The sequence below is a fragment of the Trachypithecus francoisi genome, unplaced genomic scaffold (assembly GCF_009764315.1).
Source record: "Trachypithecus francoisi isolate TF-2019V2 unplaced genomic scaffold, Tfra_2.0 Lachesis_group20, whole genome shotgun sequence".
Lineage (NCBI taxonomy): Eukaryota > Metazoa > Chordata > Mammalia > Primates > Cercopithecidae > Trachypithecus > Trachypithecus francoisi.
The window spans coordinates 62,622,748-62,638,994 of NW_022681466.1; the positions used below are offsets into that span (position 1 = coordinate 62,622,748).

The following is a 16,247-nucleotide window of genomic DNA, read 5'->3' on the forward strand; positions in this document are numbered from 1 at the left end:
TATGTGTTTATTATATCCAAACTTTTCTGAAATTGAAATGAGGCTTACAATGACATATTTAATGGAAGATGCCTCTTAACAATTCAATGCAGTGAACAACTCAATTTAAAAAATGGGCGAACATTTGAGTAGCTACTTCTCCAAAGAGGTACAGACGGCCAAGACGCCCATGAAAAGATCAGCAACATCATTAGTCATTAGAGAAATGCAAATCAAGACCACGTTGAGGCACCACTTCACACCCACTGGGATGGCTATAATTAATTTTTTTTTTGAGACACTGAAGTCTCACTCTGTCGCCCAGGCTGGAGTGCAGTGGCGCAATCTTGGCTCACTACAACCTCCGCCTCCTGAGGTCAAGTGATTCTCTTGCCTCGGCCTCCTGAGCAGCTGGAATTACAGGCGCCCGCCACCACGCCTGGCTAATTTTTGTATTTTTAGTAGAGATGGGGTTTCATCATGTTGGCCAGGCTGCTCTCAACACCTGACCTCAGGTGATCCGCCCACCTCGGCCTCCCAAAGTGCTGGGATTGCAGGCGTGAGCCACGGCGCCCAGCCTACAACTAAATGTTTTTGTTGGTGGTGGTGGTGGTGGTGGTTTTTTTTTTCTGAGACAGAGTCTCGCACTGTCGCCCAGGCTGGAGTGCAGTGGCTCAATCTCAGCTCACTGCAAGCTCCGCCTCCCGGGTTCACACCATTCTCCTGCCTCAGCCTCCGAGTAGCTGGGACTACAGGCGCCCGCCACCACGCCTGGCTAATTTTTTTTTTTTTTTTTGTATTTTTCGTAGAGACAGGGTTTCACCATATTAGCCAGGATGGTCTCGATCTCCTGACCTCACCCACCTCAGCCTCCCAAAGGGCTGGGATTATAGGCGTGAGCCACTGCACCTGGCCTATTTTTTTTTTTTTTTAATGGAAAATAACAAGCATTGGCAAGAATTTGGAGAAACTGGAACCCTTATGCATTGCTGGTGGGAATGTAAAATGGATGGTACCGCTGCTGTAGAAAACAGTTCAGCAGTTTCTCAAAAGGTTAAATGTTCAACTACCATAAAACCTTCAATTCTCTCAGGTGTATATCTAAGAGTCGCAAGGAGGGGCTTCAACAGATATTTATACACCAATGTTCATGGCAGTATGATTCACAAGTCAAAAGGAAGAAATAACCCAAGTGTCCACCAACGATGGATAGATAAACAAAATGTGGGATATATACACAACAGAATATTATTTAGCCTTAAAAATTAAGGCAGCCCAGCGCGATGGCTCACGCCTGTAATCCCAGCACTTTGGGCGGCTGAGGCAGGTGGATCACCTGAGGTCAGGAGTTTGAGATCAGCCTGACGAACATGGAGAAACCCCATCTCTACTAAAAATACAAAAAAATTAGCCGGGTGTTGTGGTGCATGCCTGTAATCCCAGCTACTCAGGAGGCTGAGGCAGGAGAATCACTTGAATCTGGGAGGTGGAGGTTGCAGTGAGCTGAAATCATGCCATTGCACTCCAGCCTGGGCAACAAGAGTGAAACGCCATCTCAAAAAAAGAAAAAAAAAAAATGAAGGAAATTCTGAGATATGCTACAACATGGATGACCTTTGAAAACATGACATTTAGTGAAATAAGTCAGATGTAAAAAGATAAATATTATATTATTCTAGTTATATAAGGTACCTAAAACAGGAAAATTCATACAGATGGAAAGTGGAATGGTAGTTACAAGGAGCTAGGGAGAGGAGAAAATGGGGAATTGTTGTTTAATAGGTATAAAGTTTTGTTTGTTTGTTTTTGAGACAGTCTTGTTCTGTCGCCCAGGCTGGAGTACAGTGGTGTGATCTCGACTCACTACAACCTCCACCTCCCTGATTCAAGTGATTCTCTTGCCTCAGCCTCCCGAGCAGCTGGGATTACAGGTGCCCACCACCACACCTGGCTAATTTTTGTATTTTTAGTAGAGATGGGGTTTCACCATGTTGGTCAGGCTGATCTCGAATTCCTGACCTCAGGTGATCCGTCTGCCTAGGCCTTCTAAAGTGCTGGGAGTACAGGCATGAGCCACCACGCCCGGCCAATGTTTTTGTTTTTTAATAGGTATAAAGTTTTTGTTTTGATCAGTATAATGTTTAATAAAGTTTGTGTTGATGATGAAAAAATTGGGGGTATACATAGTAGTGATGGTGATACAACATTGTAAATGTAATTAATATACACTTATGAGTGGTTAAAACAAATAAAAGTATATATCTTTTACCACAATTTTTTAAAAAAAATCAACGGGGTCTTCATTCAAATAAAAGAAACAGATGCTTAAATTTGTCACTGATGATCTTGACAACCAGAAATAAAATTTTCTTCCAAACTCTGACAAAAGTAAAAGGCAGACACGTTTTCTTAAAAACCGTGGAGGAAAGACAGGTTGAATTAGAGGAAAACAAGAGAAAAGCATCATAATTCCAGGAAAGAGGAACAACACATGGTAAGACAGAATGACCCGAAACAGATGCAGAGAGCTGTGAGCCGACCCCTTTGGCTGTGGGAGCTGATGTGTGCAGAGAGTATTGGCCACAAGGCTGGTGGGTAAACTGGAACTGGGCTGCAGGGGGTCTTGAGTGTGAAGGGCAGGGAGCTCGTATGTCTAGCCAAACTCTAACCACGTTCTAGTTCATCTACGGCTTCAACAAAGGAAATCAACATCTGGAAGTAAGATGACTTCAGGGGCTTTGAGGGTTGGCCACGGAAAGGTGTTCTCCCTAAGGAGAATGTTAACTTAAATCTGGGGGAGAAAACTCTTTTTCCTCTGCCCGGAATGGAGCCTTGCTGTTTGGATAGCAAAGGCTAGCCATCATCACAGCACCAACATCTGCATAGAGGCAGCCTACGCTGCCTGCACACAAATAGTGCTGGCCTCACACACCCCCGTTTACAAAATACCATTAAAATGTTTGGGTAGCCAGGCATGGTGGCTCATGCCTGTAATCCCAGCACTTTGGGAGGCCAATGTGGGAGGACTTCTTGAGGCCAGGAGTTCGAGACCAACCTGGGCAACACAATGAGACCCCATCTCTGCAAAAAATTTAAAATAATTAACCAGGCATGATGGCAGGTGCCTGTAGTCCCAGCTACTTGGAAGGATGAGGTGGGAGGATCACTTGAGCCCAGGAGTTCAAGGCTGCAGTGAGCTACGATCACACCACCACACTCCAGCCTGGCCAACAGAGTGGGACTCTATCTCTCTAAAAAAAAAAAAAAAAATTGGCAATGACAGCTCTTATTTTTTTCATAATACATGCAAATTAATCCTATCCAGTAAATTGGTCATTTTTGTAAGAAACTTTCCCGTTCTCTATTCTTGGCTAGGGAGGCTCATGTCCAAACCTTCAGTACACATATGTTTAATCTCTTCAGCTCAATGTTGAGACTCCTGAATATACTGTCTTCAAATGACTGTATTTGAACCAGTATTTAATATAGTATTAAAAGAATTATGGGTTAAATGGGTGGGCTAGGCTGGAAGCCTCACAACCATCTAGAACACGTTACTCCTACAGAAAATCATGTCTGACCATACATTTACCTGTGAAACTGTGGAAAAGCAGCTGCAGCTAAGTCAAAGGTCACCTGTATTAGGATTTTGCTGGCCCCATTGATTGCTTGATCCATTTCTGAAATTGAAATTGGGCCAGGCACAGTGGCTCATACCTATAATCCCAACACTTTGGGAGGCTTAGGCGGATGGATCGACTGAGCCCAGGAGTTCAAGACCACCCCAGGCAAAATGGTGAAATGTCTCTAACAAAAAAAAAAAAAATTAGCTGGGTGCAGTGCCACACACCTGTAGTCCCAGCTACTCAGGATGCAGAGGCGGGAGGATCACTTGAGCCTGGGAGGTCAAAGATGCAGTGAGCCATTACCACACCACCGCACTCCAGCCTGGGTGTCAGAGTGAGAGCCTGTTTCAAAAATAAAATAAAGCTGAAATGACTGCAAAGGTATGGAGGCAAAAGTACAGGTGTGGCCGGGCATGGTGGCTCACACCTATAATCCCAGCACTTTGGGAGGCTGAGGAGGGAGGATCACGAGGTCAAGAGATTGAAACCATCCTGGCCAACATGGTGAAATCCCATCTCTACTAAATATACAAAAATTAGCTGGGCGTGGTGGCGCTCGCCTGTAGTCCTAGCTACTTGAAAGGCTGAGGCAGGATAATTGCTTGAACCTGGGAGGCGGAAGTTGCAGTCAGCCAAGATCACGCCACTGCACTCTAGCCTGGTGACGGGGTGAGACTCCATCTCAAAAAAAAAAAAAAAAAAAAAAAGTACAGTGTGAGAAGGTAAGAGTAAGGACAGTGGAGTTAAATGCTCACATGAAAATGGTTTCATGTATTGCAATAATCAGCAGCATAAGGTTTGGGAGAAGGTAAAGCTCTCACTGGATAGACTGACCTACTTGCAGAGGAGTTTCTAATTTGGGCCCTTTGGTGGATCTGCTCTACAGTACATTGAACAAAATCCTTCAGAGATAAAAGTTGGGACAAATGTAGTGAAGGTTTTTAACAAAGTGTTATTTGGTATAAATCCTAAATCAAACATATGGCTTTTGCTGAGCAGGAAGGAGCATGAATTATGAGGAATTATCTCTGAGATAAGATCTGTGTGTGCTCTGAATAAAAAGCTTTTACTGTGGGAATAGTTAGGGGAAAACAGGAATCTGACACAACTGACCTGTCCCTAAAAATTTCAACATCTTCAAGCAACCATCAGAATAGTTTCTGATATTATAGGAACTAAAAAAAAAACAATCAATAGTTCTTAAACATGATGTTTTTGTTTGGAAACTATCAATCTGAGAATAAATAAACAAGGCAAATGTTGTTTTCCTTTGAGTTATCTTAGTTTTTAAAAAATCTGGACAAAATTATTTTAACATCTAGATTTTCATATTTGGACATAATCATTCATTTTAATTTTCCACAGAAATTCTATCTCAAGTCCCTTGAAAGTGTTGATTTAAACATATAGTTGCAATTTATTACAATATGCTATCTTCTAGGAAAAACTATGGTAAGCCATAAACATACAAAATTGGGAATAATAATGTAAATGCTTAGCGAGTGATGGAAAATGTGAAAAAAAAACTTTTGTAATGTAAATGCCATTTTCCCAATGGTGTTTTGAAAGATTTAATAAGAAAAAGCTCTGTCCCTGAAAGGTATTTTATAATGGCACAAAAGTAAAACACTACAGACTATAAGATGGTTACTTCTACTTGCACACAAATCTAAGTCATTTTATAAAACAGTATGAGCACTCTTTAACAGCAAATTCTCCTCATTTTATAAAACAGTATGAGCACTCTTTAACAGCAAATTCTCCTCTCCTGAGCTACCCTAAATTCCAACCCTCCCAATACACACACCCACACTCACACATGCACGCACGCACACACACACACACACACACACACACACACCACTGACCTGTTCAGGGGCCTCACTCTTCATAAGATGGCGGACCTTGCTGAGGATAGACTGCTGGAGCTGGACCCAGGAAACAGCTCTATCTTCCCTTATCAGGAAGGGCGGCCCAAACCTGAAAATCCAAGGAAATCAGGTTATCCCAGCAAAGGAAAAACCAGCAACATCCACCAGTTATGAGTGGTTGTTCTACCCCTGGCTTCCTCTCAATAGGATAAGTGACGAGTTAACAGCCAAGCACAAAAACTCAACAGCGAAAAAACAAAGAACCCCATTTGAGAATGGGCAAAGGATCTGAAGAGACGTTTCTCAAAAAGACACACGTAGCCAACAGGCATATGAAAAAATGCTCAACGTTACTAATTATCAGGGAAATGCAAGTCAAAACCCCAGTGAGATATCATCTTACCCCAGTTAGGATGGCTATCATCAAAAAGACAAGAAATAACAAATGCTGGTGAGGATACGGAGAAAAGGGAACTCTTATACACTCTTGGTGGGAAAGGAGACACCGTGGAGAACAGCATGGATGTTCTTCAAAAAACTAAAAATAGAACCACCATATGACCCAGCCATCCCACTACTGGGTATTTATCCAAAGGAAAGATTGTGCACTCCTGTGTTTATTGCAGGGCTGTTCACAATAGCCAAGATTCCAAATCAACCTAAGTGTACATCAGTGGATGAATGGAAAAGAAATGAAAAAGAAAAAGTAATCTATATACATAATGGAATACTCTGCACCCATGAAAAAGGAATGAAATCCTGTTGTTTGCGGCAAGATGGATGAGGCTGGAGGACATTATGTTAAGTGAAATAAGTTAGGCACAGAAAGATAAATACTGCATGTACTTACGCGTGTGGAATCTAAAAAAGTTAATGTCACAGAAGTAGAGTAGAATAGTAGTTCTACTAGAGGCTGGGAGGGGCTGGTGGGAGCTAGGAAAAGGTTAGGTAATGAATAAAAATTATAGCCAGATAGGAGAAATAAGCTCTAGTGTTCTGCAGGAGTACAGAGTGACTATTGTTCACAATAATTTATTGTATGTTTTCAACAGCTAGAGGATAGGATTTTGAATCTTCCCAACACGAAATGATAAATGTTTGAGGTGATGGCTATGCCAATTATCCTGATTTGATCATTATACACTATATATATGTATCAAAATATCACTCTGTACCCCATAAATATGTATAATTATGTGTCAATTAAAAATAATGTAAACGGTTATTAAAGCTAAACACAATCCAAAATTGCCAATCAGAGAACCTTGTAACAAATGGAGACATTGCAATGTCAACAGAGGCCCAGTGATACAAAGCCAGAGAGATACTGCTATGTAAACAGATTACTCCAAATGACCAGATAGCTGGCAAAGTCTCTTCTCCACAGCAGGGAGTAGAGTAAGAGAACCTTGGAGCCAGGGGAAGGCAAGGCAGAGACATAAGTCCAGATGACACAACCGTTGGTTTGGGGTATCAGGAACATTCTCCTCATTGGGGACGGTATCCATGTCCCAACATAGTAAGTGCACAGCAGTGAGCTCATGGTGTACAGGATGCCGGGTGAGGCCGCACCTGTGGGCCCTAACTCTGCTGTGGGTACTCCTGGGCGAATCACTAGCCACTCACTGCTTCCTGGCCTCGCTGCAGCCTGTGTGAAGACCCAGTGAGGTAAGAATGTGAAACTGTTAAATAAAATTGGCTAAAGCAGAGCACAAGTATGAGGTGATCTGTCTGGACAGGCAAGGGCACTGTGCGTCCATTGTTGTGTGGACAGATCAGTTTACTTAATCCATCCTGTACTGTGCGGCGTTCCAAGTTTTTATTTAAACAATGCTTGCTTATCGCAGGAACTAGATATAACCTTGAACATAACCTTTGAGTGCACAGTTATTCCCTTAGGGTAAAGTTCCAGAAGTAGAAAGGCAAGACTAAAGCTCTTTCTTCCCAAATTATCCTCTGAAAAAGCCATACCAATTTACCTGATTTCCCGGACCCCGGCCCAGAATGAGCATTATCAATTTCTAAAAATTATTTAACAATCTAAAAGGTTAAGAATAGTATTTTGCTATTGCAACCAGAATTTCTTCTACTACAAATGATGCTGAATTTTCTTTCTTTTTTTTTTTTTGGAGACGGAGTTTTGCTCTTGTCGCCTAGGCTGGAGTGCAGTGGCGCAATCTCAGCTCACCACAACCTCCGCTTCCTGGGTTTAAGCCACTCTCCTGGCCTCAGCCTCCCAAGTAGCTGGGATTACAGGAGTGCACCACCACACCTGGCTAATTTTATATTTTTAGTAGAGACAGGGTTTCTCCATTTGTCAGGCTGGTCTCCAACTCCCAACCTCAGCCTCGGCATTCCAAAGTGCTGGGATTACAGGCATGAGCCACTGTGCCAGGCTGATGCTGAATATTTTAACCTATCCTTGTATTTCTTCTGTGAACTAATGTTAATCTCTGTGGTTCATTTCACCAAGGGTATTTATCTCCTTAATTTTCAAGAGCTGGGATTTATAGGATGGACATAAATCCTTCGCCTCTCACATGACACAAATATCTTTCCTCATTTGCCCTTTGCCTTTCAAATTTGCTTTTAGTTTAAATTTTTAAATATATTTGAAACATCAGCCTTTTCCTTTACAGCCTCCTGACTTTCATGTTAAACTAGCCCCCACCCAAGGACATAAATATTCTCCCATGTTGTCTTTTTTTAATTTATTTTTTATTTATTATTATTATTATTTTTTTTTTTTTTTTGAGACAGAGTATTGCTCTGTTGCCCAGGCTGGAGTGCAGTGGTGCGATCTCAGACAACTGCAACATCCGCCTCCTGGGTTCAAGCAATTCTCCTGCCACAGCCTCCCAAGTAGCTGGGACTACAGGTGCACATCACCACCCCTGGCTAATTTTTTGTATTTTTAGTAGAGACAGAGTTTCACTGTGTTAGCCAGGCTGGTCTCGAACTCCTGACCTCGTGATCCACCCACCTCAGCCGTCTTTAAGTTATATTATGGCTTCCTTCTCTACAGTTACCTCTCTAGTCAACCTGAAATTTATACATGTGAATCCATAGCAGGAGTTAAAAGTTGACTATTTAAAATAAAAAGAAACAAAGAAATCAATTAGCCCAATTAGCCCAGCCTTACTTTTGAATAATTCATTCACTCTCTAGTGATATGAAATATACCATAATTCTGAAATTATTAAAATATTGTAATACAGGCAGAAGAATATACAATTAAATCAGTCAAACAGAACAGGCCACCTGTCTATAAGTATTTATTGTATGATAAAAATGATATATTTCATATTACTAGAGAGTTAATGAATTACTCAATAAGTAAGGCTGGGCTAATTGATTTTTACAAGCTGAGTTAATTAATAATATTTTAATTATTAGAATAATCTATCATTTTGTTTTTACCAGTTTCTTATTCAAGATACATTTTAGAAACATTTTATCCATCTAAATATATCTTAATGTAATTCTGTCTTTTAAACACTTTATTGGGGCTACATAAGAAAGCTATCTGTTTCTGTATATTTGTTATATAACCCATCAATTTCCTGAACCCTTTCCTTACTGCCAATCACTTTCCAGTTCTTGGTTTTCTGGACAGACAACCAAATTATCACCTCTTATAGCCAGTTTCTTTTAGCACTGCACCGCCTAGGTATTACAATATAGAATAATAGTGGTGAGGGCAGTAAAAATTGTTCCTCCGATTAATAGGAAGGCCTCTGATGTCTGATGGTTAGGAATGACAATGTGAGCCAAACGCTTAAAGCAGATATTTCTAATCCTCTTAGTCAGAAAGCACCCTACTTCTGGCTCCTACTTGATTCACCTTGGGAATAAATATTTAATTTCACTCTAGACAGGCTCCCAAGCACAGGTCTACAAATCCCAGACACCACATGAAGAAAGAATAAAGTGAAACATACCTGCTAGCCTGCTGCCCTGACCCCACCAAGTTACAGAAGAGGATTAGCACCTTGCTCTCACTGTGGAGAGAGAGGGAGAATCGCTGGCCCTCACGGGCTGCCAGGCGTGGGGAGACCGACAGACCCAGTGGATGAGCTGGAGGAGAGAGAATGACATTCATTCATATTCCTAAAGGAGCTGCTTTCCTGGGTCAGAGCCTTAGCTTCTCTAGTCCCTCTTTCTCTTTGAGCATCTATTAACCACCAGTGGGGGGCCACTAGAGAGTTTTAGGGGAGGAGATAATGAGGTTCATGGCATTTGTGGCATCTGACACCAGGCATACGAACATCAAGAATATAGTAGTGAATTTGCAATTGTGTTCACCCAATAGTTTTTTGTTTGTTTGTTTGAGACAGAGTCTCGCTCTGTCCCCCAGGCTGGAGTGCAGTGGTGCAATCTCGGCTCACTGCAAACTCTGCCTTCCAGGTTCAAGTGATTCTCCTGTCTCAGCCTCTCCAGTAGCTGGGATTGTGGATGTGAGCCACACGCCCAGCTAATTTTTTCGTATTTTTAGTAGAGATGGGGTTTCACCGTGTTGGCCAGGCTGGTCTTCAACTCCTGACCTCAAGTGATCCTCCTGCCTTGGCCTCCCAAAGTACTGGGATTTCAGGCATGAGCCACTGTGCCCGGTCATCACCCTATAGTTTTAAAACAGGAACAAGAATTTAACTAATATTTTTCAAGGCACCCGAAAAATACTCCAAAATAATTTTGGTTGCTTTTATGACTTCATTACAGAGCCCCAGGGTATCCACTCTCTTAGAAAGCCAACAAAAGAAGTATAGAGAGACGGGTGAGAATCTTTACCAATGAGGAAGTAGAGAAATTGGACTATCCTCCATTTGCATCTCAGTTCTGAACTGTTGACTTTCAAGGAAAAGATGTGTCCACCATGACTGTATTTGAAAGGAGAACTAGCTTCACTGGGTTGTAACATAGTCAGTGTCAGTTAATGTCTTGTTCTACATTCCAATGCCCAGCATCTCCCTGTCAACTCAAGAGAACTGCGAACATCCAGTTCCTATAGCCTGCTACCTAGGCCGGCTAAAACATGGGGCCAGGGCATAGGAATCATCTGGGGTATAATGTAACACTGGCGTAGGGTCCTTTAAATATGGGCCTTCAGGCTGGGCACGGTGGCTCATGCCTGTAATCCCAGCACTTTCGGAGGCTGAGGCAGGTGGATCATCTGAGGTTAGGAGTTTGAGACCAGCCTGGCCAACACGGTGAGACTCCGTCTCTACTAAAAGTACAAAAATTAGCCGAGCGTGGTGGCAGGCATCTGTAGTCCCAGCTACGTGGGAGGCTGAGGCAGGAGAATCACTTGAACCCGGGAGGCGGAGGTTACAATGAGCTGAGATCGTGCCACTGTACTACAGCCTGGGTGACAGAGCGAGAAACCATCTCAAATATAAATATATATATATATATATGTCTCAAATATATATATATTTATATATGAGTCTTCTTCACTAGCAACTTGGCCAACATGTATCCTGACCTACAAATAAAAAGGACTGTTAGAAATTGACCATGTTAGCCAGTCCATGGAATAGGAAAAACAAGCATTAAGAAGTGGAACTATTTTGTTAAAAAGTCATTTAATAAACTCTTTAACCATGTACTGTTCAAATTTGTAGACATTTTACTTCACACACAAACCTTGACCCATAGGAATCCTGACAGCAAAGATGACTCCAGCATTTATACCAAATGGTAGTTCTCAAAGTGTGGTTCCTGGACCAGCAGCATCAGCATCACCTGGAAACTTGGTTAGATGTGCCAACTCTTAGGCTCCACCCCAGGCCACTCAGATCATAAAGTCGGTGGGTAGGGTCCAGAAATCTGCTTTCACATGCTCTCCAGGTGATTCTGATATTCACTAAGGTTTTGAGAATCCCTGTATTAGCTGAATAATTTTTAATATCAACCATCTGCACACAACAAATGCCAGGGATAATAAGTCTGACTGTTCCAAGTGCTAAAACTGGATGTTTTATGCCTTTGCACCTAAAGAGTATACTCTGAAATCTGTAACTCATCAGAGCCAAATAAAATTGTGCAAAGCACCTGTTATACCTGAGAGAGTCCCCTGGCTGGGTGAGGGAGGAACTTGAAAGGCATACACATTATCTCCCTCTGCGATAGTATTCAGGTCCTCTTCATCAAAGAAAGACCGCTGGAATCCACTGGGATACAGTTCAACTAAGATCACCTGAAATGAGAAAGATCATTTTCCCTCTTGATTTCTAAAAGAGAAATCAACAGATAAGAAATCGAAAAGTGACTGATAGTCAACACCCATTTTCACCCTTTCCTTCCTTCTAATTGGCTACTTATTTTTAGTAGTAAGGCATAGTAGATACAACAATTAGACTGTCCACAGACATCTCAAGTGCGACCAAAAACAGAAACTGAAAAAAAAAAAAAAAAGAAATCTAAGTTTTATACCAAGCTAAACAAGCACACAAAAATGACAACAAAATAAAGCCCTCCTCATGTGAACAAAAAGTGTTTACCACAGAGTGAAAGAATTTCTGAATAGGTTTACTAACCTTTTTCACATGATTGCATACATAAAAAAACATTTTCACCAAACTTTGAAGTAAACAGGAGATGGTTTGGTAGCAGAGTAGAGGGGTGACTACTGTGGTAGCTCTGACTGCCCTAGACCCAACTCTGCTACCCCGAGGGCTGAAGAAATCAATATTTCAGCACACATAACCTATTCAAGGTACACTGCCTGGGAAGTTCTCTTTAAAAAGATGCATTTTTGGCCGGGCGCGGTGGCTCAAGCCTGTAATCCCAGCACTTTGGGAGGCCGAGACGGGCGGATCACGAGGTCAGGAGATCGAGACCATCCTGGCGAACACGGTGAAACCCCGTCTCTACTAAAAATACAAAAAAACTAGCCGGGCGACGTGGCGGGCGCCTGTAGTCCCAGCTACTTGGGAGGCTGAGGCAGGAGAATGGCGTAAACCCGGGAGGCGGAGCTTGCAGTGAGCTGAGATCTGGCCACTGCACTCCAGCCTGGGCGACAGAGCGAGACTCCGCCTCAAAAAAAAAAAAAAAAAAAAAAAAAAAGATGCATTTCAGGGCTGAGCACAGTGGCTCATGCCTATAATCCCAACACTTTGGGAGGCTGAGGAGGGAGGGTCACGTGAGCCCAGAAGTTCAAGACCAGCCTGGGCAACATAGCAGGACCCCATCTCTACACAATTTTTAGTTTTTAAATTAGCCAGGCATGAGCCTGTAGTCCCAGCTACTCAGGAGGCTGAGGTGGGAGGATCCCTTGAGCCCAGGAGTTCAAGGCTGCAGTAAGTTATGATCACACCCCTGCACTCCAGCCTGGGCAACAGAGGAAAATCCTGTCATTCATTCATTCATTTATTCATTCATTCATAAATAAATACATAGATTTCAGGATTTACAAACCTGAATCAAAGAGAAAACTTGAGTTGTAGGAAGAAATGATGAACCAAAGAAAATGGTAAACATTGGCAAAGGTAAATATTATCGACTATATAAAGCTAAAATAATAAGGCCGGGCGCGGTGGCTCAAGCCTGTAATCCCAGCACTTTGGGAGGCCGAGGCGAGCAGATCACGAGGTCAGGAGATCGAGACCATCCTGGCTAACACGGTGAAACCCCGTCTCTACTAAAAATACAAAAAACTAGCCGGGCGCGGTGGCGGGCGCCTGTAGTGCCAGCTACTCGGAGGCTGAGGCGGGAGAATGGCGGGAACCCGGGAGGCGGAGCTTGCAGTGAGCCGAGATCGCGCCACTGCACTCCAGCCTGGGCGACAGAGCGAGACTCCGTCTCAAAAAAAAAAAAAAAAAAAAAAAACTATTACTACTATTACAGTTGGAGGTAGAGAAGGGATTAAAATACTGGACAATAATATCTAAATCAAAAAGGTATAAGGGGATTTAATGCCACGCCAAGATCCTTGTGTTACATGGGAAGATTAACATTAGACTAGTAATTACGCAAGTTGACATTTTAATAACCACTGAAAGAATGGAAATATAATGTATATGTACTTCATCCCAGAAGAGACGAAATAAAGAAAAATTGCTCAATCTAAAAGAATCATCTTCTAAAAGAAGAAGACTGCTTAATCTAAAAATTGGGGGTGAGGGGGCAATACAAAATAGAAAAACAGGGTAAATAGCATAAGATGACATAAATAAATCCAAATACAGGCCGGGCGTGGTGGCTCACACCTGTAATCCCAAGACTTTGGGAGGTTGAGGTGGGCAGATCACGAGGTCAAGAGATCGAGACCATCCTGGCCAACAGGGTGAAACTCTGTCTCTACTAAAAACACAAAAAATTAGCCGGGCGTGGTGGCATGCGCCTGTAGTCCCAGCTACTCGGGAGGCTGAGGCAGGAGAATCACTTGAACCCGGGAGGTGGAGGATGCAGTGAGCTGAAATCATGCCACTGCACTCCAGCCTGGTGACAGAGTGAGACTCCGTCAATAATAATAATAATAATAATAATAATAGAAAAATAAATCCAAATACATATATCTATGATTTTAGATAATATAAATGCAATACACTTGCCAGCTAAAGAAAACAAAACATCAGACCAGATGACTTTAAATTTCAGTGGAAATGCTCACCCCGCACTGGCATCCCCAAGTGATTCTCATCTCCCTGAACCAACACATCACACCTCTCAAATTCCTGCCGGATTTTTCATGCTCTTAATTATTCAAACGCTCCCTCTCATAGACTTCTCCCTTTTGATCTTTTCTTACGGCCACTTTCTCCCCAGGACTCTCACCCACTGTCCCCGTCTCTCTCCATCTCTTTCAGTAACTCCCCATAGTGCCTTTTAGAGTTTACAAAGCAAGAGACACACATTTCCGCCGCGACCTGAGAGAGTCATAAATATTCTAGGAGGCGGAGATAGAGGTCAGAGGGATTGGCTGGGCAGGAGCAGAAAGGAGCCCACTGGGGTGACGGGGAGGCTGAGGAAGCGTGGAGGTTATAGGAATATAGCTATGAATGTAGAGAAAGCCAGCAAAGCACAATCTTCACGTAGGTAGACATCATTGTATGTGCGGCATGTCTTCCCAATAAGGTTAAAAATATTTTTTGATTTGAAAAAAATCCCCTGAGATAATCAGGGAAGTGTCCATTTTTCATTTCACCGTTAAGGACACAGAGCCAAACGCGTACTGTGTCCCGGGTCAGAAACTTAGGGAGCTACTGAATCACCCTGAGGGGCTGCTCCCATCCTCCCACGGTGGCTTGGCGCCACCATGGCCTCCTCCCTATTCCTCATGAGGGCCCCTCCAGGCACCGTGAATCCAATCCCTTTACCAAGACTCATTTGAAAAGAAAACAAGTAGAACACAGCCATCCCAGCTTCCCCCAGATGTTCTCTCTCATGTCACACATCCTCAGTTCTCTCACAGGTCCTCCTGTTTCATTCACCGTTCCTTTAGCGTCCTGGTTTATACTCCCAAGACTGAAAATATATAGTGGTGGCTTGGGCTATGAAGTCAAACCATCGAAATCCAAATCCTGGCTCAGCCACTTACCAGCTAGTGACGTTGGGCAAGTCACTTAACCTCTCAGGGCTTCTTTATTCCCCATTAGTAAGATGAGGATAATTGTAATGTCTACTTCACAGGACACCTGTGATTAAACCAGGCATGAATAGAAAGGTCATAGAACAGTGCCTCACACTTAGTAAGCACTACCTAGGGGTAGCTATTGTTGGAATTATTATGATCATAATCGTCATCGCCTTCTTGGAAGGCAAAGGTGTTCTTTTCTGGTCATTCTGTGTCAATTCAGGGAGAAGTCAAGGCCCAGTCATCCCAGACGCCAGGCACTACTAATCAAACAGAAACCCATGAGTCATGCTGGAGTCACCTGGGAACCACAAATTGGCCTAAACAGCCTAGACAGCTGGCTCACTTAGCATTCTGTCATCCAATGACCAGGCCCCAGTGCAATTCTATCACACCTCATCTGCAGGGACGCCTCCTTCCTCTGCAACCATCCTCCTCAGGACTGCCACTGTGCTGAGGATTGGCACGGCCAGGCCAACCCGCAGGAACCGCTGGCTCTTAGAGGGGAAGACCAAGGTGACACTCAAGAACCTGGAAAACAGGAAGGGGCAACACCCTTAAAGGACTGACACAAACTGTGAACGACATTGTTGATGATGGATCAAGGCCGGGCGCGGTGGCTCACACCTGTAATCCTAGCACTTTGGGAAGCTGAGGCAGCTGGATCACCCGAGGTCCAGAGTTCGAGACTAGCCTGGCCAACATGGTGAAACCCCGTCTCTACTAAAAGTACAAAAAAATTAGCTGAGTATGGTGGCGGGTGCCTGTAATCCCAGCTACTCGGGAGGCTGAGGCAGGAGAATCGCTTGAACCTGGGAGGTGGGGGTTGCAGTGAGCAGAGATGGCACCACTGCACTCCAGCCTGGGTGACAGAGCGAGACTCCACTTCAAAAAAAAAAAAAAGAAAGAAAGGTAATGGATCAAGTTCAGCACGTAGTTAATCTCTACTTCCTGGTTGTGTCCCTGTCCTTAGTACATTGTCACCAGGTGGCAGGGTAGAGCCAAATCTTCTAAACTACTTTTCCAGAGAGTTGGGGGGAAAAAAGTATTTGATTAAGAATCACCATAGAGATGTCCTATCTCAAGGCTCTAGTTGTTAAACAGATAAGCTTAAACAAAAACAAACTCCACAGTCTGAAAATTAAAGCAGTCAAGGTGTTTTTTTCAATACAAATCAACACTACTGATGACATTCTC

The 16,247-nt window shown here is 43.1% G+C and overlaps 1 protein-coding gene across 2 annotated transcripts in view; it reads right to left on the reverse strand.

The window, feature by feature from the left end:
* USP43 (ubiquitin specific peptidase 43) overlaps positions 1–16,247 on the reverse strand; it is an 86,159-nt gene that overhangs the window by 38,170 nt on the left and 31,742 nt on the right. For both annotated transcript variants that reach the window (XM_033184564.1, XM_033184563.1), the window contains exons 5-8: positions 15,446–15,581; positions 11,537–11,672; positions 9,418–9,553; positions 5,474–5,585 (exon numbers count right to left, since the gene is read on the reverse strand). In XM_033184564.1, the coding sequence (XP_033040455.1) occupies positions 5,474–5,585; positions 9,418–9,553; positions 11,537–11,672; positions 15,446–15,581 (520 nt within the window). The remainder of the gene's footprint in view (positions 1–5,473; positions 5,586–9,417; positions 9,554–11,536; positions 11,673–15,445; positions 15,582–16,247) is intronic.